This window comes from Lissotriton vulgaris, chromosome 12 (genome assembly GCF_964263255.1).
Source record: "Lissotriton vulgaris chromosome 12, aLisVul1.2, whole genome shotgun sequence".
NCBI classification, from domain to species: domain Eukaryota; kingdom Metazoa; phylum Chordata; class Amphibia; order Caudata; family Salamandridae; genus Lissotriton; species Lissotriton vulgaris.
In genome coordinates this window covers 645,042,207-645,069,091 of record NC_141700.1, presented here as the reverse complement: position 1 = coordinate 645,069,091, position 26,885 = coordinate 645,042,207, and the positions used below count along the sequence as shown (strand labels likewise).

At 46.1% G+C, this 26,885-nt stretch overlaps 1 protein-coding gene across 1 annotated transcript in view; it reads left to right on the top strand.

The window, feature by feature from the left end:
* ZC3H18 (zinc finger CCCH-type containing 18) overlaps positions 1–26,885 on the top strand; it is a 449,445-nt gene that overhangs the window by 402,680 nt on the left and 19,880 nt on the right. Inside the window, exons 14-17 of the mRNA XM_086945597.1 lie at positions 8,930–9,087; positions 13,474–13,688; positions 18,791–18,887; positions 26,098–26,191. Coding sequence (XP_086801723.1) covers positions 8,930–9,087; positions 13,474–13,688; positions 18,791–18,887; positions 26,098–26,191 — 564 coding nt within the window. The remainder of the gene's footprint in view (positions 1–8,929; positions 9,088–13,473; positions 13,689–18,790; positions 18,888–26,097; positions 26,192–26,885) is intronic.

The window sequence follows — 26,885 nt, the reverse complement described above, 5'->3', positions numbered from 1 at the left end:
ACCTGCATAACTCGTGAGGGTGAGACCTCTGAGACCCTTATGAAGTCCCCTCTAGGACTTAGTCCCGTCAGTATACTTAGGTCCGATAGTTCCTACCTGTTGCAGTCTTCATTGTCTGTCTGGCCGTGTCTACTGTATACTGCGGCAGACTCCAATTTCAACGTTTCCCCCCGCCACCCCCATCAAAGCCTGCCCACTGGTCGCGTTCCATGTACATGGCAGTGTGTCCGGGACTCCTGTTAAAAAACTTTAGTCCATAGTCTATGCAGAAATCGCCTGTGCTGCCCATCCTTTAGTGTCCATCCACCGTGCGATGTCTTCTTTCTCCCGGATCACTGAGCGCAATACCTAGGTTCCTAGGTTCCTGGGTTCCCGTGCCGGCCGCCAGCCCTCCAGCCAGTCCCTCGCCTCCCCTGGGGATTCGAAGAACCAGGTCTTCCCTTCGGATTCTACTGTTAGTCGTGCTGGAGAAATCATGGAGTACTTGAGTTCTCTGGTTCGGAATTCTTGCTTCACTTCTGTGAAGCTCCTCCGCTTTTGCGCCACTGCCGCTGTGTAATCAGAGTAGAAGGTGACTTCCGAATTCTCGATCTTGATCGACGGGGCAATTCGTGGTGCTTGCAAAATGGCATTGTGGTCACGAAAGTTGAAAATGCGCGCCTTGATGGGGCGCAGTGGATTCCCTGGGCGCGGTTTACCTCCCGGCACGCGGTGAACCCGCTCCACCGAAAAGTAATTAGATACGCCTCGTGGTTGAAGTTGGTTCTGAATTATGTCCTCCACGAAGAGGTCAAAGGCCGGACCCCCGGCACGCCAACCAGGCGTACATTATTGTGTCTGGATCTACCTTCTTGCTCATCCAGATTTAGTTTTCAGCGTGGTGTTGTCTTGCTCCTGTTTTCGCACTCTGATCTTTAGGTCCGCCGTGTCTGCCGAGAGCCCTGTCCTGTTTTCTCCACTTCTCCCCATCGGTCCGATACTTTGGCGAGGTCAGCTCGCATGAAAGAAATGTCTGCGGAGATTGTGCCCATGGAGGATTGCATCGTCTGCAATGTCGCCATTACATCTTTGAGGGTGATTTCACCGGTGTGTCGCCATTACATCTTTGAGGGTGATTTCACCGGTGGCGCCAGGTCCTTGTGGCACATGGGTGGATGGTTGCGGCGTATTCCCTTTCGCCGAGTCTGTGTTGTCTTTGTTGTATGCATATTTCTCCAGTCGGGGAGCCTGCTGTGCCCGTACCCCCCCTGGAGTGATGCTGTGGTTGCGCTGAGTGATGCTGTGGTTGCGCTGAGTGATGCTGTGGTTGCGCTGAGTGATGCTGTGGTTGCGCTGAGTGATGCTGTGGTTGCGCTGAGTGATGCTGTGGTTGCGCTGAGTGATGCTGTGGTGGCGCTGAGTGATGCTGGGGTGGCGCTGAGTGATGCTGGGGTGGCACTGAGTGATGCTGGGGTGGCACTGAGTGATGCTGGGGTGGCACTGAGTGATGATGTGGTGATGATGAGTGGTGCTGTGGTGATGATGAGTGATGCTGGGGTGATGCTGAGTGATGATGTGGTGATGGTGAGTGGTGCCGAGTGATGCTGTAGTGGCACATAGTGATGTTGTGGTGCCCCTGAGTGATGCTGTGGTGGTGCTGAGGGGAGCGGGACGAGAGGAGAGAGGTAAAAGGGTAGAGAGTAGATAGGAGAAGAGAGGTGGAGAGAATAAGAGAGGGGAGAGAGGAGAGTGAGGAGAGGGTTGAGTGAGGAGAGGGGAGATGGGAAAGTGAGGAGAGGGGAGATGGAGATGGAGAGGAGAGGGGAGATGGAGAGGGGAGTGAGGAGAGAGGGGAGTGAGGAGAGAGGGGAGTGAGGAGAGAGGGGAGTGAGGAGAGAGGGGAGTGAGGAGAGAGGGGAGTGAGGAGAGAGGGGAGTGAGGAGAGAGGGGAGTGAGGAGAGAGGGGAGTGAGGAGAGAGGGGAGTGAGGAGAGAGGGGAGTGAGGAGAGAGGGGAGTGAGGAGAGAGGGGAGTGAGGAGAGGGGGAAGTGAGGAGAGGGGGAAGTGAGGAGAGGGGGGAGTGAGGAGAGGGGGAAGTGAGGAGAGGGGGGAGTGAGGAGAGGGGGGAGTGAGGAGAGAGGGGAGTGAGGAGAGAGGGGAGTGAGGAGAGAGGGGAGTGAGGAGAGAGGGGAGTGAGGAGAGAGGGGAGTGAGGAGAGAGGGGAGTGAGGAGAGAGGGGAGTGAGGAGAGAGGGGAGTGAGGAGAGAGGGGAGTGAGGAGAGAGGGGAGTGAGGAGAGAGGGGAGTGAGGAGAGAGGGGAGTGAGGAGAGAGGGGAGTGAGGAGAGAGGGGAGTGAGGGGAGTGAGGAGAGAGGGGAGTGAGGAGAGAGGGGAGTGAGGAGAGAGGGGAGTGAGGAGAGAGGGGAGTGAGGAGAGAGGGGAGTGAGGAGAGAGGGGAGTGAGGAGAGAGGGGAGTGAGGAGAGAGGGGAGTGAGGAGAGAGGGGAGTGAGGAGAGAGGGGAGTGAGGAGAGAGGGGAGTGAGGAGTGAGGAGAGAGGGGAGTGAGGAGAGAGGGGAGTGAGGAGAGAGGGGAGTGAGGAGAGAGGGGAGTGAGGAGAGAGGGGAGTGAGGAGAGAGGGGGGAGTGGGGAGAGAGGGGGGAGTGGGGAGAGAGTGGGGAGAGAGGGGGGAGTGGGGGGAGAGAGGGGAGTGGGGAGAGAGGGGGGAGTGGGGAGAGAGGGGGGAGAGTGGGGAGAGAGGGGAGTGGGGGGAGAGGGGAGTGGGGGGAGTGGGGAGAGAGGGGAGTGGGGAGAGAGGGGAGTGGGGGAGAGAGGGGAGTGGGGAGAGAGGGGAGTGGGGAGAGGGGAAAGAGAGGGAGGGGAGAGTGAGGAGAGGGAGGGGAGAGTGGTGAGAGGGGATAGTGGTGAGGGGATAAGTGGTGAGGGGATAGTGGTGAGAGGGGATAGTGGTGAGAGGGGAGAGTGGTGAGAGGGGAGAGTGGTGAGGGGATAGTGGTGAGAGGGGATAGTGGTGAGAGGGGATAGTGGTGAGAGGGGATAGTGGTGAGAGGGGATAGTGGTGAGAGGGGATAGTGGTGAGAGGGGATAGTGGTGAGAGGGGATAGTGGTGAGAGTGGGGATAGTGGTGAGAGTGGGGATAGTGGTGAGAGTGGGGATAGTGAGGAGAGGGGATAGTGGCGAGAGGGGATATTGAGGTGAGAGGGAGGTGAGAGAGGGAGGGGAGAGTGGTGAGAGTAAGGAGAGCGGAGAGATAAGAGGGGCCGCGCATCCCTCATTTCAGTTCTTCTGTTGTGGGCAGTGGAGTATCTTTACTCACTTTTGTTTGGTGAGAATATTAGAGACAAAACATCTGACTGAATGGTGGTCCGAGGGGACTGCATCTCATGCTGGCAAAAAGGCAAGATTTAGTAATTGAATGCTTCAAGGAAATATTGTCTACACAAGACATCTTCTACCATAATGTCGACAGTCTGAACATTGTCCACCAACTCCGAGGATTTCATTAAAGGAAATCGGACATGCTAACGTGCTTGACGGGCACTGGCACGACGGGACTGATCATACTGTAACCAACGGACAGTAGAGGGTGACGAGACGCACGGGGAGCAGCAGCCTTTGATGTGCCGAGCAGTGAATAATTAGGGGAGTAGAAATGCCAGAGCGCACGCTGGGGGAAGCTTGCACAAAGACAATTTTCACAGACCCTTCTTCCATTTATTAAATCCGATTTAGTTCCCCAAACCTCTGCAACCCACGGAGTGTACGACACATCTGCGGATTCTATGGGGACACACTGGTTTATGTTTTACTACTCCTACGGATTCCAAGGGAACACACAGGCTTATGCTTAGCGCCCGAAGACAATAGATGTTCTGGTCAGTTTTTAAACTAACTAAAAAGACATACTGAAAGGTCGCACTGAAAGAACGCGTGTTTTTACGCTTTATTTATTTATTTAGAAGTGTCTTCGCTTTGGCTTTAAACTAAAAACAGAAAGCAGATTAAACAGAAAGCCTGACGCCTCGAGTCCGACTGCACTGCGATTACTCAGCAGGTCGGAAGTATGTGGGAATAATGACTATATTTCTGAAGTCGTTATTTCATGCTTCCAATTCCCGCTCACAGCTGAGAGCCAGAGCCGCCTTTCGGGATTGAAAGATGTCGGTAGCAAGGGAAGTAGAAGGAGTGGGAAAGAGCGAAATTCCACCCAGTTTGAAATTGTGTCCCTGGCAATCAGTGCCAGTGAGGAGAGGTAATATTGCGGGCAAAGGAAGGCATCGGGATTATAAGGGAAGGGTGAGCGGTGGAGAAAGGACACGCTAGGAATAAGCAGAGGGAAGTAACAGAAGAGGGTTGGGGCAGATGGGAAAAATGTAGGTAAACAATGATTATGGAGTAGTTCGGAATTGAGGTTTGGGAAACAGTGGGTGAGTCTGGGAAAGCGGACAGGATCGGGAAACAAAGGTGGTGAGGGGAGGGACTGTTAGTGAGGAGTAAAAGCCCCAATGGGGAGCATTAGCAAATGTATAGCGAGTGATTGGTGAAGAATGAGGGGGTTCATAATAAGGAGGGGGAGCGACTAACAGACAAGTAAAGTGAGGGGTGAAGAGATGGACTAATTGAGATGGTAGGACAATGATGTCGAGTCACTAACAGAAAACAAGCCTTGGCCACTTAAAATAAGAAATTTTTAAAGGAGACACGGCCTTGCGGCCGTGAAACTGAAAGCACGGCCGGCCGGCCGTGAAAAAGCCTTTGATGCAGCAGGGGGCAATTAGGGGAGAAGAATGGCTGGGCTGAGACAGAGCGCAAAGCCTTTGATGCAGCAGGGGGCGGAGCGGAAAGAGCTGCTGGCAGCACCAAGCTGACGATTTGATGCTGTGCACGCAAATTTTAACTCATTGCACTTGCGCATTGAGCTAAAAGTGCACATGCACTGCATCAAATCGCCAGTCTGGTTAAACTCTGGATAAGCCCCTTAATCTCTCGCCAGCTCGAATGCGCAAGCGCATCGACAGGCGAGACCTAAACAGCAACATCAGTCAAAAAAGTTGGGGGTGATCATGCAAAAAGAGGCAAAGCTTTGCAGTTTCCAATTAAACAAAGTTTTCCCTATGCCTAAACGGCAGATGTACGGTGAAAAGGAGCTCAGTGAAAGAGGTATATGCATCTCAGGGCCTGTTTTCTTTTCTCTCTGTTCTTAACCATAATCTGCAAATACATTTACCCATATTTCACGACATTTGGCAGTTTGTTAAGCAACCCATTTCAGTCAACAAGCTTTACTTTGTTGAGGAAGTAAAAAAGAATGTTGGTTGCAAACATTCATTGTTCTGTACTTGCTCTAAAATAATGTGATATTAGCTGGGTAAACATGATTTCAGGTAACAGCCAGGATTTGATTTATTTTTTGCTTTACTAATACAATTGATGTCGAAGAGTCTCATGTGACACTTTGCATGTCCAGAAAAGAGGTCATCCACCTGTGCAGTATTAGGCAGGACTGCTGGCTGAATTAATGACCCTGATGGAAAGAGCATGCACTCCGGGCCACTGCAGAAACATTGCAGTGGAGGAAAAGATTGTTCAGAGTTTAACAAATTATGACGAAAACAACAAACAGACATATTTAAAATTAAGGAAAACTCTTAATGTTTGCGTGCAATTTTGCCTATGGGACACGTTACACTGCTTCTAGATAATGCGCCTTTGCTTAAGAAATGTTCATCAAATTCTGTTCAAAATATTACTTTTACCTCCCAGAGTAAAAGTTTGCTCAACATAAATATATTGTACTCTTTAGAAAACATAAACGTGCTTCCAATACATTTTGCGCTCATGTTATTCTGCACATCCCATTACTGTTTCAAAACTGTGTTCAATGTTGGGCTTAACCTGTGTTCATACCTAGAGCCTCTTGGCCCCCTGTTTCCATTAAGAAACATTTTCTATTTATCACAAGCCTTTAAATAGGAGAAACCTTGACACTGAAGTTGTGTATCCTGAAAAGGCGATGCGATATGTGAAGTATATTTTTAAAATGTGTCTCCTCTTAAACTATTTACCAATTTCAGAAGTGTCTGTATATAAACCCTTGCATTTATCATAGTTCTTGTAATGTAAACGTGAACGCATATCGCTATGAAACTTACATTTTCCTGTTTAAAGAGGGAATCTTTCTACACACTGCATTTGAAAGGTAGTTAAAGCAAGTAAGCCTTTGTTTGCGCTTCATCCTGTGCACAAAGCCCGTCCCTCCGTCCAGCATTGAAGATGCTAATATTCTTTACCTTGAGAGGAAGTTCAAGGCTTGACTTCGGGATGGGCAGGGACCCCAATGCAAACACACACCTGCGCATAACAAAAGGGCCATTAGCATGTCAAGAGGCCCGTGCGCCAGAATCTCCTGATGTCAGTTTAGGCTGCAGACTGGGGGATGGGCACTGTGCCTAGAAAACACCTTTAAGAACCAAGAAGCATCAGGTGTCACTGATCAGAGACCCTGACTGCAGCACGGATGGGGCTAAGGCCTCAAAAATGAGGCTGACTGATTGTAACCTCCAGCTCGCAGCGATTTACATACCTTTAAGTCGCATAATATATTTAAATGTGCCTATGTTCGTCACGTACATTCACAAAGAATTCCTTCTGTCCATGTCTACAGCTGCCTTGGTTGTTTACACTTCCTAAAAGAGACAAATGTCTCTCAGATCCATTCAGAAGCTGAACATCGATATATTTTGTAGTCTATTAGGTGCTCACGCTGAAGGTAATGTGAGCTAAATAGACAGATGCAGGAAAGAGCTGGAGACTGGGACGTTTAAGGGTCAAAAGGGGAGAAGGAAGGGTCTTTCTAAAGAGAGCATTGAAGGCTTGGAGAGTTTAATAAGAGGATGTAAAACATAGAGAGCCTCTCAAATTAAGGAAACCGGATAAAATAGAACGAGCTGAGGTGGAAGCAGGAGAAAAGGGGGAATTAAAGGTTCAGTATGTGGAATGTGCAAGGAAGTAGAAACAGTGAGATCTAGTATGGTACAGGAGGTAAGAAGATGATTTACATACCACGTTTATAAATGCAGGAAAGCATATTTGAGATGTAAGATATTTACATCTCTACATTGCGCGCCGATGCAAAGACAGAAGCCAGTATTACAACAACAACAAAGCTGACGATTTGATGCTGTGCACCCGCATTTTAACTCATTGCGCTTGCGCATTGAGCTAAAAGTGCACATGCACTGCATCAAATCGCCAGTCTGGTTAAAGTCTGGATAAGCCCCTTAATCTCTCGCCAGCTCGAATGCGCAAGCGCATCGGCAGGCGAGACCTAAAAAGTGGGTCAAACAATAGGTTACTCAAATTGCATGAGCACTTCAGGAATGTTGAAGATGTTCTATGGCAGTTTCTAGACTACTACAGTGGTCTAGAAACTGTCTTACAAAACTGGTAAAATGAGTTATGTCTGATACTTGTATCATTACATGAACGCAAATACTTTATTCTGCTCACTATCAAGTGTCGCACATGACGCATTGTCATGTCTTACAGAAGTACTCTGAAAACATGGAAATGCCTCAGTGAAGCAAACTGAAATCTTGGCAGCTGTGCCTGCGACACAGAGAGAAAAAGTACTTGTATTCCAAATCCTGCATTGTAGGTATCTTCATTTAATTCAGAAATGTCCCTCCCCCTCCCCTCTATCCTGTCCTGGAGTTCTACATTGTGAGCTAATGTAACACTACTTTAAGGTTTCTAAAAGGGAGGAAATTGAGCCCTGCAGATGATTCAGTGTTCCTTTATGCATGTGTTGCCCTTGTGCTGTCTGGGGGGCGCAGTTTGAGCATCCATTGACAGTAGTCCCTGTTCTCAAGGTATTTGGTTTCATTTAGTTACAACACAGATGCTGCCACTTGTCCTGAAATGACCCTTGCTGTAATGGTGAGTAACTTGGAGAAAGGTGGAGTTCAGGGGGTTTGATGATATGCTGAAGTTAGCATTCTAACATGTTTGCTTTGTTGTCATTTGAATTGTTCTGTTTGTGGCATTGTATAAATGTTGTACATTATGCCAGAGAATTGATTTGTAAACACATTTTTTTCTCCTCTTTCCATTGCTGTGTGCCGAGTACAGGAAGTCCAGGTATGTTGACTACTTATGTAAGTCCAGTAGCAAAATTCCTCTGAATCTTATAACCCTGCCCTGCCTGTACAACAGAAATATCCATTTCATTGCAAGATTAGCTGTTTTATCCTTCTATTTTTTTGTTTAGTAGAGCGAGCTTTATTAAAGGATATGTATTTGTGTTGTATAAATGTTAAGCGATAGCCATAATAACGAAATAAAACAATGAATACAAATCATTACTTCGTACGCTATGTAGAATAAGATAAAACGCACACTAACTAAACACAAGGTCATACCTCTTCCTTATTAAGGGACCACCACTTTTAGGTATCTCATGAGATACTCAAAAATAACGCATAAGGGAGAAAGGAAAACAAAATCAGGAAGTGGGATTCTTATAATATGTACCAAATTGATTTTAAGCATTTAATTTGCTTAAAGAATGTAACCTAACATTATCAACTTCTGCCACCTGTTTCCACAAATATTTTTTTCTGTTAAAGGTGAGAGATATTAAACTCTTAACTTAGTGATTTATTTTGATTTTGCCCCAAGTTTCTATACTTTCAGGTTTCATTTCCTTGATCCTAGACTTCTCGATATCTAAGCTCACTACCCTAATCATAAGTGTCAGGGTGGCCAGGTTTCAGTAAAAATTGCCATGGTCGGCCATCTTAGGCAATTCCTTTTGTTTTGCATTTGTATTGACATGTCTCTATCCATGGCTGATTCCTCTTCCTGCATAGTTGCTAGATGTTCTTATCCCTGTGCAACTCTTGAGTCTTGTTTATCTGGTTTGTGTGCTTCAGGTCGCTGAGTGTGAGCAGCGTGTCCTCGGTTTCTAGCGCCTCCTCCAGCAGCTCCATCCGAAGCGCCGACTCTGAGGACATGTACGCAGACCTCGCCAGTCCCATCTCGTCGGCCAGCTCCCGGTCCCCAACTCCCGCACAGACCAAGAAGGATAAAGGTATCTTTTGCAGCTCGAGTCAGCAGGTTGCCTTCATGTTAATGAACTCTGACATGTCAAGTTTGGGTGGTTGGTTTTCAGTCCATCGGCGTTTGTTTCCTCTCATTTAGCCTTCGAATAAGAAGAAAAAAAAGGTTAAAAATACTCAGGCTGTGAGTTCATAACTGGCAAAAGCCTGACAATCCTGACTAGAATTGAACTGCATATGCAGACGTTTACCAAAGTACATTAATTGGGCATTGTTTTCAGTTTTTCTTGTGTTTTTTTTAACTTGGGGTTTGTTCAGGGGAATGATTTTGACGTTAATTTTTATTTCAGATGTTTGCCACTCCTTGTGGCACCCCCTCTTGCCCATTCACCAGCCCTGAGCGTAGTTTGTGGAGTTTTGCTACATGGAACTCCGTGATTATACAAAAAAAACTCTGTGCAAAGTTCCGCGAGTGGCGGAGTGCAGTGTGAACTGCAGTTTGTGCTGGAATTCTTGCCGCCCGGGTAGAAAGTCTACCAGAGCCTCAGCTCGCGAACTTAACAATCAATTGCAAGCGGGGAAAAAACTCCGCTGCATATCCCAAAGCGGAGTTTTCTGCACTCTGCGAGCTCCGCGGAGTGCAGAAAACTCTGCAAACGCCGCTAACGGAGCGAAGTTATCCGCCCAGGCCTACCATTCACTGTGGCGTGCAACCGGCAGCATTGCATGTGTTGCTTTACACGGTGTACCCTGCAATCCTCGAGATATTGAATACAGTCCACAAAATCTCCTCACTAAAGTATTATAAAGCAGATTTTCACATTTGATCCAACCACCTATTGCTGCAGAGCTATGTGCTTGCCATAAATTTTGAAGACAAATTGCAGGGTTCCTGTCCTGTTATGGTGCCCCTTACGTGGGCAGTACCACCCGTCTTCACTTCTCACTGGCTGTATGGCCATATAGGTAATGGTGGGCTATTTTCAGGCTTTGCTCAATGGCAGAGGCGCAACTAGAGCCGAATTTCGGGGGGGCTAAGGAAAAATTTCGGGGGGGCTAAGGAAAAATTTCGGGGGGGCTGAACCTTTAATCAGTAGGCAGAGTGGAGCTGCAGGGGCTCTTAGAAGGAGGTGAAACAACTGCAAGGCCTAATTAACATTCAAATGGTCTTTTAAAGACCTGTGAAACGTTTGGGTGCGGCTCTGTGTGTGCCCGGGATCTGTCTCATCCCGGGCTGCCACACACGGGGGGGGGGGGGGGGGGGGAGCCCAGTGAGTCCAATGCGTGTTGCGCGCCTGCTCAATGGCTACACCAGCTGTCAGCTCTCCTCCGTAACACCTATCAGAGTAGTTGGTAACGGTGTGATTGGAGGAGTCGGAGGCACAGCTGAGACATCAGGCCATAGTGGCCTGAATGAAGACACAATAGGTGGGTTGAAAGTCAGGGATTCCAGTGTCCTTACAAATACTGACAATTACTAAAACTACCCAAAATGATAATAAATATTGTGACTCTTTGGATGGAACACTCCATTATACGCACAATGTCCCGAAAGCACAGTACTGGTCCCAACACAAACTAAGCATCCACAGAGAGAGCACTCATTATCAATCCCGGCCAGCACCAAGCTCGCAGCCAAGACATACCCAATGTTCCCTACCCCGCTGCAACCCAGCTCCAGCCAGCACACAGCCAGGGACCGAACTGGCGGTACTGGGAAGGGCCTTTGGGCCAATCTTCTACCCCGGGTGAACTCTGTTCATAGCTGTGGGCACAATCACCTTTATGTTCGTGAAAGGAAAAAGCAGACCGTTCATATTGGAGGCTCAATCTAAAAATATTCGGTGCATTGCACAGACAAAAAAATATGCAGAAAACAAAACATTGAGTACTCGCTTACATCTTCGTGTGTAAGCTGATCATTCTCACGTGAAAGCTATCCTGATGAGGTGCAAGGTAGGATAATCTTTCTGTCTTCCATTATCTGGCAAAATCATGTGTCCTTTCTAGAGTGTAGTTTTATGGAATGATGGAGTTCCGTTGGTTGAATATCTTCGCACAAAACGGTCTTTTGATAAGAAACAAAGGTCACTTCCTCCTGAGAGTTTGCCTTGGATTTCTGACTATGTGTTCTGGTTTGAGTGGCGGGCAAGTTCTGTGTCTGTTCACAGGCTACGGAAGAGCCGTTATCAAGCCTGGCTGCTATCGTCTGGTTTGATTTGCAGATTGTGCATAGCAAGTCTTCAATTCCAACTGCTTCTTCCCAGAGGGATCTACCTCAAACTCTTTTTGAAATGTGCCAGACAACAGTAAGCTCCCACTGAAATGGTGTGGCATTTGTGAGGCTCATAAGCAACTCCAAGTAAAATCTGGACCCTGTAGGAGCTCTTTGAAATGCTATAGGCAATAGGAATCATCCAGTGACCACTTTCTTGCTAACATTAATAGAAACGCCCATTCGAAATCTGTTGATCTTTGGGGCTCTTGTCGTATCTGCTTTTGCAGTGTATGAGAATTGTGTGCCTGCATCAACCTCCACTGCAGTGCATTCATTGGACAGAAAGGAATAGGTTGGTAGTGCAGGGTACCTCTCACTCAAATGCGTTGGGAGTTAAGGATCCTTGTATGCCTAGTATTACATGAAGTGGGGCCCTGCAGCAATTCCAGGTGAAAATGAATTGGAAACTGGGAGTTTGGGGATGCAGCAGCAGGTACCATTAATATTTATTTGCACTTGGTGTTAACACAAAACTCCGGTCTACTGATGCTGACCAGCTCCGCCCCACTTTTCCTTTCTTTTAAAAAAGCCAGTTGATTGCAATGCATTGAATCTGATCATTTTGTCTATGGTACTGTGTAGTTAATGTACATCTTCTTTACACAGCACATGCTACAACATGTGAAAAGTGTTAACTGGTAATTCGTATAGTGCTTTGAGTAGTTTGTAGGTTAAACAAGTTTTGCCAATGCCAATAGGTCTCTCCTACATGAAAGCTAATGGTTTTGTCAATGTATATTAGCCATGTTGTGCAGCAGCATGGCTGAAGGGGGAGAATTATGGCGCATGCAGCAACAATGCAGGAGGGGGCCAAAGGAACAGGGGAAGCCGCAGCAAAACTGGTGGAGACGGGAGGAGTGGTGCAAGCAACATAACAGTTATGGGGCGGGCGGACAGGCAAAAACTTTGGAGGGTGAGGAGGGACAGGACAAGCAAGCTGGTTTCTTTCTTTATGGATTCCCTTGAATAGGAGAACCAATCACATAACAATTAATAAAAAAAATAGAAAGAACATTCGTGTGTGATCTCATCCTTGAAGCACTTTACCTTGATTACTCAAATCAATATACTAGTTGTGTGCGCTTGACTTGGCAGTTCATTTAACATAAGGGTTAGCCCTCTCACCCTTTGGTTTCAGAATTCTCAGGGTTTTTTCTGAACAAGCAGCACCAAACAGCAGTACAATTTTGTTACTACTCAACCACTACATGTTGTGCGCCATTCATTTCTGAACACTAATAATCCTTCGCTGGACAGTAAAGCAAGCAACAGCACATGGGGCATGTGGAGCCGGGCAAGCAAGCAACAACGCAGGAGGGGGGTGGATGAGATGGTGCAAGCAACAATGTGGGAAGGAGAGCAGCTGGAACAGGGCAAGCAACCAACAGCGCAGGAGCGGAAGCAGGTGAGACAGGACAAGCAATGGGGATGGGCGAGAGACAACCAGCAACACACATGCAATCTTTTGGAGTGATGCAACTAAAAGAAAAAAAGTCACTTTGAAAGCACAAGCTGTGGAAAAAGACTGGGCCGGGAATCAGTACTTGGGCCATGCAGCAAGGGGGGGAAGCTGGCACATGCTGACCAAAGAGAAGCAAGGAAAGGAGAGTGACGATGAAGCCAACCAACTGAAAGCAATGTATTATAAGCAATGGCTATAAGCCCCCTGTATGGTAACAACTTTATTGAAAGTAACATTGCTTGCACTGTCTGAAGTGAGACCTAAAAAAAGATTATGCCGCAGTGTGTAGCGATCTACCGTAGGGCATTTCGGCTGGGAGTGCAACGCGTCTAACTGTGCTTGTTATAAGGTGGAATGTATGTAATCATGTAGTTATAATCTGAAGCCAGTGCATGGACATCTGCAGTAGTGTATACTGTACGGTACCGGAAAACTCTTCATGCTTGTTTACCACTGACCCTGCTTGTTCAGTGAACACCGCACATTCAGAGCCACCTTCACTGGAACAGAAGATTCGCAAAGACATGTAAAAAGTGACTCTTCTCTGAAGTATTTAATTAAATCTCAGGCTCTACCATTTATTTACACATTTGTGGCACCTTAAATTAACAACATAAATTAAAATGAGCTCAGAGGCTATTTAAACTACATGAAAATCATTCTGATATCTCATTTTAGGTGGAAAAGCAAAAAAAGAAGACGGTGGTAAAGATGACAAACGGAAACGGGAATCGGCATCTCAGTCACAGAAAACTACCCCCAAAGCATCAAAGTCACAGCAGAGTAGCAAAGTCCCTCTGCTGCCACCGATACTGCCACCTCCACCGCAGCAGCCACTAACCCAGAGTGGCTTCAGTGCCCACAAAGAGATCAAGTTGACGCTCTTAAATAAGGTAAGAGAAATCCCAATTTTTTGTTAATGAGTTACTTTCTGCCCTATGTCTTGAAATGATGCTAACTAAGAAAGTGAATTATCATTAGACTGTGCTTACAACAGGAAAATAGGCCTCGATTTTGGGGTACAATGTTGTGTTATAGAAAGGCGAATAGTATGTTAAGAAAGAATATACAGTAGATATAATCAGATTTTTGTTAAGTATAATTAAAATCAGACTACTCCAAAAGAGACTATCAACTTTTTTTTTAAATGTAGAATGATGGATATTCGGACCACCTCTTTGCAAGGTCATACATAACGTTACGTCTCCATCAAATAAGTTACTACATCTGCTAGAAATGTGGCAAACCAGTCTCTAGAAGTTTCAAAATTATAATTGTTTTGGTAGTCGCCAATTAAAATGAAAAGATAGTCTAATATATATTAGAAAGCTCCCCGCTACACCAGGATCCAAATGGTTCCCCCCTCAATTTGTCCTGACTGTACACATAGGGTCGGGAATGGTCTGCAGAGGGAAGCCCCACCAGGTATTTTAACACATCTACACTTGTGGGAAGACAAAGAGAACATTATGAGCTTGGTCTGCAATATATGTGACCGTCTCAGTAGCAGCAAACACATAGAAGGGAGTTTAGATAAGTGTCACACTTGAGGTGCCTTGCCGAGCGGCCATCCATTTCTCCAGACCTTCACCTGGGACAATGAAAAGTGATGTTTGCAAACTCCTGCTGGAAGCAATGTCCATCTGGAGTATTCAAGGAGATGGAAGCGCATCTACAGGCTCCTTTAATGGCCATCAGGAAAGGGGGCAGGGAAGGTGCTGGGGCAGGCCCGAACAATGACTGAAGGAGGCAGAGGAATCACTGTAGAGGCAGGAGAAACTTCCACCAGAGAAGATAATAGAGAAACCTACATTGGAGGCACTACAAGAGGTGAAAATCAGATCTGGTGTAGAACACACTGACAAGATCCTCTGGAATCAAACTGCAACATCCTTATTCCCTTTACGGCAAATAAGCAATGCTGTGGCAAGGGGGTGCAAGCTCTGACCTGGCAGAGAATTCCTGTGCGTCAGGGAGAGGCAAACAGACTTCAGTGGACCTGTTGACCTGTGTCAGTCCGGTGAAGTGAGGAGACCGTACCCATTGGGTGGAAATTTTCTGTTATGATTTTCATTAGTTCTGTTTATTGGAAGTGAATTGGGGGGCTTTGGATGTGGGATTGGTGTAGAAAGATGTGAGAGACTTGTGTGCTAGGGCATGACACTGTACTGGCACATTTGACGGGAAACCTGATTCGGGGGGATTAAATTGGGTTCTTTTCTACTCAAATTGATTTACTGGTCAACAAGCCAATTCTCCAAAATAAAAATAATTAATGTTAAGGTCCAGGCGCTCGATGCTAAAAAAAAAAAAATGAGATCAGAATGTCCAAGGCCAAAGATTACTGTTTAATAGAGTGAAATGCAAGTCTTTAGAGGAAGTAAAAAAAGTTGTCCTGCCAGAGTCGCAAGGGTTTCACACTTAGACACTGGGTAATTCAACCTTTAATTAATGCTGGTGAAACTCTATGTTGGATAAAAGACAGGAAGCAGAGGTAGGCCCGTAATACCAACTTTCTAGATATTGATTATAACTGTGTGGCCCCAAGATAAAAGCCCATTTATCAAACATTGGGAGAGATATTTGGATGGGGAGATTACAGACAACAAGCATGAGCGGTCCACGCAAATGAATGGGAGATAGTCTGCGAGAAGTCCTGCACGGCTACGTACTGCAAAAGGGTAGGAAACCCAGCATATATTGATTATGTATTAGTATGCACCAGAAAGGTTATCAGACTGGGACCAATGAGGCCGAACACCTGCAGAGGGGAATGTGCAGCAACGGATACACTTAGCCATCTCTTCCGGCACTGGCCAAAGTTAGGCAAATATTGGGGCGACGGCCTGCAGGCAGAAAAATCGCATACTATACCTTCAAACCCAGGGGTGATCTTTATTGGCCTCTCATTCTAGGGCAAATGCGCCCCCATTTCACAGCTAGGCAAACAACCCTCGCCTTAGTGAAAGCAGTACATTCCTTTCTGGCAGGGGCGGCTTAAGGCATGTGCAAGCTGTGTGCCTTCACAGGGCCACACACCAATACATATCCTTAATATAATAATCCTCTGAGGATGGATACATATTTGAGTGGCAACCCCTGGCAGGGATTTGGCGGCCTCCGGCTTTGTTCCACTTCCAAACACCCTGACGACCCGACCCCCCATCATCACTGGCCTCCGCCCCGCCCGGACCCCCTCTTCCGGGGCCCCCTACCTATGCTCCCTGCCCAGAGCCGCCGCCCCTGTTTCTGGCTCTGTGAGATGAGTTAGTAGCCCGGTCCACACAGACTGCCTGGTTTGTCTTTTGGATGTTCCAACAATGGAGAAAACGTGCTCCTCCCAACCGTGAAACTAACCGGTTTCCCTTGTTGCCTTTCATGCCGAATCTGACAGCTGTTGTGCTTTGTTCTTGAAGAGCGCTCTCAACCCGTCCAGTCAGGTGATTTGGGGACACCGCATTGTACTGTCCATTCTGTGCGCGCGCCGGTGGCTTACTTTTGTAATTCAATATAAAACCATAATTGCCAGCCCTTGGATTGAAGATGGAATGTGGAGGGTGTCAATACCCAGGAGTTTACGATTTTAATTTCTCACCATTAAGGTGGTCGTAAGCAATAGCATGTGTAAAGCCTAACAACTAGTTATTTCGAGTTTATTGAACGTTGTCATATCGTTCTAAGAGCAGCACCTTAATTATTTTGCTTTTTATATTCGTCTTTTTAATAGGGTGGGTTTTGAGTATGTAGTTTTTAATGTTTAGATGTTTTTTATTTGATTGCTAAAACCACATCAAATCAAATGTGCGATCCCTTTGTTGAACCGTAGTGTAGCGAAGCCATGCATGTAATCTAGAACTTGGCCCTTGTCTTTTGTTCTCTCGTTCTGCACCCCTCTCTGCCCGAGTTTGAAAAGAGAATGCGTCTTTGATAGGATGTGTATGTATAATAGCAAGAATGGGACCGGACTGGACTATAGTCAATATGTTCCACCTGCCGCTGGAAGTTGTAGAAGTGTCTGCTTTTATCCGCTCCGGAGGCCACTTTTGCAGCCTTATCTCTTGGTCACGGACTGGTGTGGCTTCAACGTTTATGACGCGTTGTAAAGCGCTGCAGGTTGCCTTGGCAACTTCCGAGCGCTCAAGTACAGTAGAAAGCTTGGATAGACGGCAGATGCAGGGTCGGTAGAATAGCTGTGGGAGGGAGATCTGTATTTGATGTTCTTCAGTCAACATCCCTGGAACAAGACCTCGCCAGAGAGATGGTCTGCAGGTTTGTTCTGAGATGTGTAGTTAAGTGCGGCTAGTTCCGCCCTCTGGCACAGACCCAGACCCACTTCGGGACCGCCCGCTCCTCTGATAAACTGCGGTGCCTCAGCCATTGATAGATCTCGGACGGAAGAGAGTGTGAAGCGGCGGTTGACGATTGTCTGCAGGAGGCCGCGAGTACAGGTCCCTCGGGCCCTTGTACCGTCGGTCTTGTTTCAGATGCGCGGTGTTTTAACTGTAATCCCTGCCTCCCCTAGGGACCAACTGAGACCTTTCACGAGACGGGTTTCTGCAGGTGCAGGCCAGCCCATCCTGCGACCTGGCTTGAAGGCTCTGGCCTGTTGCAGAACTCTTTTGAACCGCCAGTTCTGGAAAAGAAGCGGTACCGCTAGATCTGGGCAGCCGTCTGTCCGGGAGCACTGAAGAGGATCGCTGTAGCATCTCCTCCGCTGCCGCAGTCCACACTGGCTCCTAAATATCAACAGCTGTTCGGTAAACAGACATGGGGCCGGGGAAGCTCTCGAAGCGCGGGCTGTGTCTATCGATGGGACTGGAGAGGAGTGAGTTAGGCTTTCTTTGAGCTGGACCGGAGATTGGTTGGACCCTTTGTGACGCGGACAGAAGGAGGCTCCCTTTGTAGTGGATGGGTGAGAGCCCAAAGGCAGGGCATAACCACGACTGGGTGTGCAGTGGTGACTCTGTGACGGCTGGCCCAGGAGGAGCCCGTGAGGTGGGAGCAGGTTACCTACCCTCCTTTTAATGACGCAACTCCTTGGCAATGAACACCATGGTGCTCGCCCTACGGTCCACTCCTCCCGCTTAGCTCCTCGTCGGCTGGTCGGGCCGTTTCTTCGCATTCCAGCCTTCATTTTTGAACTCCAGACGCCATGGGGTAGAAAGGGCAATGTATTGAGCAATCCAGCTGGTGGCCTCGAAGTCCTGGTAGGGACTGAATCACTAATCAAAATTCGTGCCTATTGCAGCTGAAGATCAGTTAGTTTGTATTTACTAACTGTGATATTATACTGCCTGTTCATCCACATTTCCAATGCGATGTTGCTAGGCTATGCAAACGTTTTGATTGTTGCTTCTTTCCGTTTGCTGACTGTTAGCACTTGTGTCTTGCCCATTGCAGGTGTGTATAACAGGCCCTTTACATTTTAGTGAGCTACACCATTTTTCTGCAAGGCCAGCATTGCAAGAGTTAATAGATCACTATTTAATACGTGGTCAAATTCGAGGCAAAGAAAGGCACAAACTATTTCAAGTATTGAAACAAACCTATTGGTAATGCTTGGGGCATTATTTTCTGTAGGGACGGCGAGGTATTTTGTTATTTTCTGTAGTATGATGATTGGCAGACGTCCAGACGACAGGAACGAGCCCAGACCAGTGCCAAAACAAACAATGGGCCTTTAAAGCACCAAGTAAGACTCGGATCCTATGCGTGCCAAGAGAAGGAGTGTATTAGCTAGGTAATCTCTCAGGACATGTTCACGGCGCTGGTCATTTAAGGATAAAGGTACCAATCTCCATTTTCATGGCTGCTAACCTGCACTGGTGATTCTTGGAAGTCGGGTGCACCTGGTGGCAGCAGGGCATGCCAGGTGACACACGTGACTTGACACTGGTGGTATCCTGTGATTCTGCTTACCTCGGTGGCAAAGAACCAATCTTTTTTCTTTACTGTGGAGTCTTTTTTAATCTGTTTGTTTTCTTGTCTCTTCTAGGCAGCTGATAAAGGAAGTAGGAAAAGGTACGAGCCTTCAGACAAAGACCGGCAGCCCTCTCCCCCAGCCAAAAGGGCAAACTTTTCACCTGACAGAGGTGAGCATCAACTGTGCCTCCAGCCCGTTCCTTGCCTTCATGGTTTACTTTTCCATTTTCACAGTGGTGACTGGGAGAAGTGGAGACCCCCTTCCCCACCTCTGTTTACCTTCCCCACCTCTGTTTACCTTCCCCTTCTCACTGTGATGGTTGAGGGACTGTGGAGATGAGCTAGAATTACCAGCTATGTTAGCCCTTTGCAAGTGGTGTGCATCATGTACTGGGCCCTTGAGGCACCGAGAGTTCCAGGCACTGCATACAGTCTTTAATTTTGAACAATTGTATTGCTTTGTTTTGACTTGGTGACGAAGTGCTCATATTTGCATTGGGGTCCTGGGTACTGTTTCAGATTGCATGCTGGAAAAAGGATGTTGAGAGTACTTTGACTTATAAGAGAGGTAATGGGTGAGGTATAGTAAGTTTGGAGACTTGCGCCAAAGAAAGTGCATCATCAGCATTGCACTTAAGCATGGAGTGTTGCAAGGAGTGTGAGTAGATGCAAGTGAATACTTACCATTTTTAGGGTGGACTAAATCATACAGTGGCTTCCACAAAGGATGTGGGTAAAACAGTCCTTTGGTAACATACTTAATGTAATTACCCAGGAGTAAGAGAAACCAGTGCCATATCTGCAAATTTGAGCCTCCAGAGAAACTCTGTGGAAACCACACAGGTTCAACGGGGCCATGTCCCTGCTGGTAGGATTAAAGAGCCTTAGTTAGGCACATGAAGTGTACCCAGGAGAAACTGAAACCCTGGCTCCATATTTAAGTTACCTGAAAATCTATGGAATCCACCCAGGACCAAACAGAGGTCACGTTGCTAATGGCAATCTTAAACATCCAAAGGCAACTATATTCAAACCAACCAGAGGCCCTGGTGCCATGATGTATGCCTTCTCTTTCAAGAGTACTTAAAAAAAATTGTGTTTATTGTCCCAATCTAATTCAGTCTAAGAATGTGGCCTACGCCCAGTTTCTAGTTCTCATTTCATTCCTGAGTTGGTGCATGTTAATCTTTCTCTGGATAAGCAAGATCATGTGCTATTCATGTCCTAATGCAATGTGGAGAAGTGTGGCTCACTGGTTAGAGCAGGCAGACCCTGAAGCAGAGGTCAGACCCGGGACTAGGGTTCAATTCCCGACGCGGCAGGGTCTTGAGCTCAAATATCCATGGACTCGATAATTCTCGCTTCGGTGCCTGACCTAATCATGGGTTCACACTCTGCAACTCTGGGCATTAAGCTTGCTTAATCTCCACAATGGCCCCCCGCGGCGGGATGCCTGGCTTTCACCTTGGGGATGCCCTGTAGGGGCTATCTCACAGGGAAAAAACAGGACGGGTTCCCAAGGCAAGCGCGGAGATACCCCTTCGGGGGTCGATTCTGGCGCTATATAAGAAAATAATAATAATAATAATAATAATAAAAAGAGATAGGCCATTGGAGACTGATTTGATTATATTCTTTGGAGTGTGTACAGTACTTAATTTGTGGTGGCGGTACCCCCCAGCACTTATTGAAGTAATTGAAAGTCTTTACGTTCCTCCTCTAGGGGCCAGCCCAGCGGTCTGTTGAAAGAGTCTTACTCTGGTCTTCACACCAGAACTGGAGCAGGGCCGTGTGCAAGTCCATGCAAGCTTGGTGGTGCTCACTTTGCACTCCACAACCAGATGATGATAGTGGGACCTCACATCATCATGGGCATGCCAAACAGTCATGCAGTTAGGTGGTGTTGACGTTCTTCAAAGCTGGTTACAATGGCTGACCCACCTATTTCTTTCCTATCCGACCTCTAGGCTCTTCTGTGGCAGTGATGGGGCACAGAGCAGTCCTTCCATGCTCAGTTTAGCATTTAATAGTATGCCACGTGAGGACTGAAATATGTCCTCTTCAGACTATACAGGAGTCTCACACACTCTCCTTTGGAGGAAACGGTATAGGATTTCTTGTGTGTGTATGTGTGTGTGTGTGTGTGTGTGTGTGTGTGTCCGTGTGTGTGTGTGTGTGTCCGTGTGTGTGTGTGTGTGTCCGTGTGTGTGTGTGTGTGTGTCCGTGTGTGTGTGTGTGTGTGTCCGTGTGTGTGTGTGTGTGTGTGTCTGTGTGTGTGTGTCCGTGTGTGTGTGTGTGTCTGTGTCTGTGTGTGTGTCTGTGTCCGTGTGTGTGTCCGTGTGTGTGTCCGTGTGTGTGTCCGTGTGTGTGTGTGTCCGTGTGTGTGTGTGTCCGTGTGTCCATCCAGAATCTGTTACCATGAAAGTTGGTGCTGGCAGGATGATTGGCTGGGATCTTTTCGGGTAGGATCAGGAAAAAGAAATGTTGAGTCTAATTAGGGGGGCGCCTAGACACAAAATTTGAGGGGATGGGCTAGTACTAAACAGAGGTGGTGGGCTACAATTTCGCACACTGGGCATGTGCACATTTGGAAGGCCTATAGGTCGGGTAAAATGTGCTAACGAATGGAAAAGGCATATATGCATGCCTTTTCTTTGATGTTTTAGCACATTAAAGCCAGTCCTTTTATCTTCACCAATACATTCCCCTGAGACACTGAGCACTGCTGGAGTCAGAGAGTCTACACCAGACCTGCGAGCATCTGAATTCTGCAAGATGGTTGGTACCACACGAGTCCTATGCATGTTGAAGGAAGTAGCGTAGCAAGGATGCCAAAGGCCCTGGTGCAAGTAGGGGAAATGGCCACTTTGAATGATGGTGTGGTAGTAAATACAGCAATTATAAGGGTTCAAGGGGCCCCTCAGGGCTCTATTATTGGAGCTCTTCCCTTTGTTTGTGGTGACACCAAACCATATATTAATGATTAGCGCACATGCACTAACAGGATCCTGCAAGAATCCCTCCTATTGAACTTCCTTTACAAGCTTTATGCTTTACTCCTCCATCCAATCACTTTGTAGTTTACCTGGTTCAACTAAGCTAGGGAAGTGAATATATAAAACATCACGCTCCATCAGTATGTTGCGCGCCTGGGACTAACTGCCTTGTAGCTTGGCTGACAACAGTGGCCGATTGACACAATGAGGTTGATAGGGGGTCTAAGGGAACGTTTTAAGAGCAGTGCATGGATATATTCCCCAAATATAACTATGAATACAACAGAATATCCATGGGTCTAGCGAGCCTCAACAGACTCTGGATGCAAGTGTCACTAGAAGTAATACTTTACGCGTAATCAATGGCAATCCTTTAAAAAGGACGGAATCCCATCAGACATGCTTCATCATCTGGGATCTCCTCTTGGTTGCAAAACCTAGTGCAGCCAAGGGCTCCAACCCCCTCACTAAGAGGGAGGAGCTCAGGGATGTTTTCAAAGACATGGCTTGTTAATAGGATTTCCTAAAATCCAGCAGATGTGAAGAACTTAGATTTATACGCTGTTTTTAATTTGGATATTAAGAGATAATGAATACAACTTTTTCTTCTTTTGATAACCAATTTTAACTTTCACATCACATTCTGCACTTTGCACTACGCCCATCACTCTTATAAATCTAAGTTCTTCACATCTGCAGGCCAAAAATGCGCACCAGAGTTGGCAAGAAAATACTGGACCATTGGGGGCCCAGGTAATCGTTTGAAACCCCTACCCCCCTTTGGGTGGGCATGCCGCTGATGGCCAGAGGGGAACGGTGGGGTATATACACAGAGCTGCCCCTCCCTGTGCATGCTACCTTCTAAAAGCTGGAGCAGCACGCAACTCAACAAACAAGGCCCACTCACACCGAGCATCAGCATTGTCGCAATGCTGGAATGCAGACGAAGCGGATAAAAAGGGTATATTTGTTGGTAAAGGAAGCACACTGGCAAGATGGTGTGCCAGAGGAAGGCTGCTTACCGGGAGATGCCTTATGGCAGGGTGAGTAGACCGAAGGTGGGTGTAAACGAAGCACGGCACTCGCAGCCCAGTCCCGCCCAAGGGCAGGGCGCAATATGGACAGAGAAGGTAGCAGCAGTATGAGGCTACACCCCGCGCGATCTAAGAAAAGCCGTCAAGACACTTTATGACCTCATAAACAGCATGTTTGATTGCCTCAGCAAATAAAAGGTGTCAAAAATAGGACAAGCAAATAACAGGACTGGATTAATACAGGTCAGAGATGATTTATGACCGGTTATCCATTTGTGATTTAGGACCTCTTGTGTGTATGAATTATGGCCCTGTCAGAAATGTTTTATGACACTGTCATTTCTATTTAAGACCCTATCATATTGACTTATGCATGGGTACTGCGAGTTATGAAGCTGTGAAGCAAAGAATATTATAAATGTTAAATAAAACGGCGGCTGAGATTTCCCACTTGAAACACGTGACTGGTTTAAACTTATTCAAAATGTATGCAAGAAATGTATTTCGTTTTTTAGTTTTATATAGCGCGAACCTGACCAGTGGGTATCGGAGCGCTTTACAAAGTTTGTACAGTAACCTGGGCAACATTTACAAGGGAAACATCATTTACTACGAAGGCATCACTACGAATAACGTTTACCACGGTACACTTACCACGCAAACGTTTTTTCAACTCGGGTGCCTTCCACGACCGTCTTTACCACGTTCTGCGTGGGTTGGGGGGAGACGTGGTATTCCTTCCAGTCGTTCTGCGTAGGGTTGGGGGGGGGGGGTTGGGGGGCTGGGGGGGTCTCCCCCCAAAAAATAACAAGCAGGTTACTTTAAAAAAAAACGAACATAATTTTAGAAGAAAAAGGAAAGAGCCTCCCCCAAAGACGTGCCGTGTACGTCAAAAAAGCAGTCCTTTTTTTATTTTGGTATACGTGTTTTGCCGCTTGTTTCCATGGAGGATGGAAGTAAGGGCTCGTAGAGAAAGACGTGCAGGTAAGACGTTTCTACGCGTAGTAAAATCCTATGTTGTAAATACCAGCGTGGTAAAGCCACTTGCGATGTAAAATTCGCGTGGTAAAGCCATGCGTGGTAATTGAAATCGTGGTATAATCATATATTCCATTTACAAGGCATACACAAGAAAAAGTAGGCATACATGGTAATAATATATAATAGAGGTTAGAACAGAACGACAATATAGTTTGGAGGTAGCAACTGTTAGTTATTTCGGAGGTTGGAGGAATAAATTAACAGTTCTTTCCAGAGGTAGAGATAATGTAGGCCTCAGTTTGAGTTACTTGTGGTAAAACGAAAAACTGTGTTTGCTGTGCATTTTTCCTTTCTTTCGTTTCAGGAGCCAAGCTGCAGTAGTTAACGTAACATGGAATGTTAAAAAACATGTTTAGGATTCAATATGCATGTACAGGTTGGAGTGGGGCTAGTGTGGGGTTATTGGGTGTAGTGTTTCATTTTTTTATGTAACGCAGGATCATATTTTTCAATGAAGTAGGTTTAGTGTGACACTTCTTAATTAGAAATATGAGCCTTATTTATGTTTGGACTTGGAAACTCTGACCCAATTACTGTTTAGTGGTTTCACAATGATTTGCTGTGACCACATTGCGTCTGTTGCAGTACAGCGTAGTAATATGTGAAATAATTGAAAAAAAAATTAAAAGCCTTTGTTATTTGTAATATAAATACATCTAAGTCACGTAAATACAACACATATTGCATTACAAATGCTATAGGTGTCACATTTGCGAAAGTTATAACATATCTCCCCTGACTTGAAATCCCTGAACTGGCTGCCTTTTGAAGCCAGAATACATCTGAAAATCGCCTGCATGACGCACAAGGCTGTACACCTGAGCTCACCCGGCTATCTCACTCAGAAGCTGACAATTTCTGGCGGCTCTAGAAACACTAGAGGCACAAACAATCTTCTGCTGAAGCCTCGAAGATTCCGGAAGGAAAAAACTTATTAACGCTCCTTCTCAGGAATGGCACCCAGGATCTGGAACTCACTCCCTCCTGAAACCAGGCTCATCTCCTCCACTACACTTTTTAAGAAAGAAGTAAAAGCTATCCTCATGGCTAAATACACTTGAGCTATTATTTTGGATTTTTTAAAGGCCCTGCATCGATCTGTACTACTTGTTTGATCTCTTTGCTTATTTGTATTACGTGTATTATCGATTTACCTGATTGTCTATGCTCCCACTTATCTGTACTATTAACATTTTTGACGTACCTGTTTGACTATGCTCCCTCATGTACCTACCCCACCCCACTTATTACCTACAACTACGCTATGCCCAATTGCGTGTTATTCACTCTCCTGTTCGTACCCCTTCTTTGTAAAGCGCTCTGATATCTGCAAAGATCTTGTTCGCGCTATATAAAACGTTCAAAATAAAAATATGGCATTGTAAATGACAAAGCTATTAATTTCGCTATTTTCAAAACCAACACGTAATAATAAATGTGTCATTTACAATACCAATAGCTCAAACTTTCCTAATGCGAGACCTATTGCATTGCAAATGCTTTTTTTTATATTTGCTGGATGCGCATTTACTTAAACTTACATAAGATTGAAGTAGATCATGTAATCAATCAGTTTTGATTTGATTTTGTCCGGAAGGCTCAGTACCATCGTGAAGTGATGGTATTTTTGACAATGCATGAGCTAAATTGAAAAGTTTTTTTAAATGCAGTTTTCTCAAGAACACAATTGAATGTTTTGGCTGGCTTTTGCCCAAACTGTTGTCTACTGAGAGGCTGCCGTCACACAGACACATTGTCAGGCTATAAATCTTCAGATGCTCTTCCTGATGTGAATTTAGGTAGCCTCGATAAATACTCTGCAAGGACAGACCGACTAGCAGTAGTGAGTGACCCTCGGTTGGGTGGGCAAAGATTCCATTTTTTAAGTGAAGCGAGATTGTATTTTTCAAACTGTATGATTTTGAGCAGTCTAGTGTTGAGCTGAGGCCACAATTGAAATCCAGGTCATCAGTTTCCAAAGTCAACAGTCCAGCCTCTAGAACCCATTTCCTAAAAATGTATCTGTCACTGCCAATAAAAATATACTACACACAAACAGCAACAGTGCCCTTCTGATTCTTGCTGGCTTCATACACATTACAAAGATGCCATCACATGTGCTCTTGGGTTGCTGGGTTAAGTTAGTGTTGCATCAGTGGGTGCAAGCTCTTATGCCTGATTCCCAGTGCAACAGATGCTTTGAATCCATCTTTCATGTCTGTGTTTTTTCTGGGTTACCGTTATTATAGTTCAGACGATTTTCTAGAGACTGTAAGTGCTGATTGTTTTTTATTTTCCTCTTCATTCAGTGCGTGATAGAAAGATCACTGTAAGGCCGCCCTCACCAAAGCAAGACCGTGTAAGAGGACTGAATGCAAAATTGGCAGCTACTCCACCCGACAGGTAAGACATCACCACTATCTCCTTTGCAGTCTACTTCTATTACATACATTCGACCAGGCATAGGGGAAGGGACCCTGATGTAGCCATGTAAGGCATCACAAGTAGTAAGTAACAGATTTTACTTACAATCACAAGAAGTGAATCATTGCCAGGAAGGAAACGACAAAATGAAATCCGGGCAGAAAATATTGTTTATGCCTTGCATATATACACATTTTTGTGAGGGGGGTTGTTTATTAATGTTGTTCTTTGATTTGTTAATAAGCCACAACATTGATTTGTCTCTTAAACTGACTAAGGCAAGATGAATTGTGAAAGACTAGGCTGCGTTAAGAGCTATGGTAGTTCTGTGAATTAGTTTTAAAAAGGTATTAGTTGGACAACCTTGCTTCCCTTCAATTCAGACACCGTCATCCTCATCTGTATAGTTCCACAAGGATGATCATTCAGCCACACTGTTCAACACCTACATGACCCCACTTGCCAGCATTTGCACACACGAAATCAACAATGCCCAGTTCATACTCTATTTCTTACGAGGCACCAAATACCCTGACCAATTTCTCCACCTGCATGACCAAAGCCGCCAGGTAGATGAAAGCCACCTGCCTCAAGCTCAATGCAGACAAGAAGAAAGTAGTAATATTAGGAAGAGACATCTTACTCTGCCAAACTCTACCCACCCCCCTCCTGG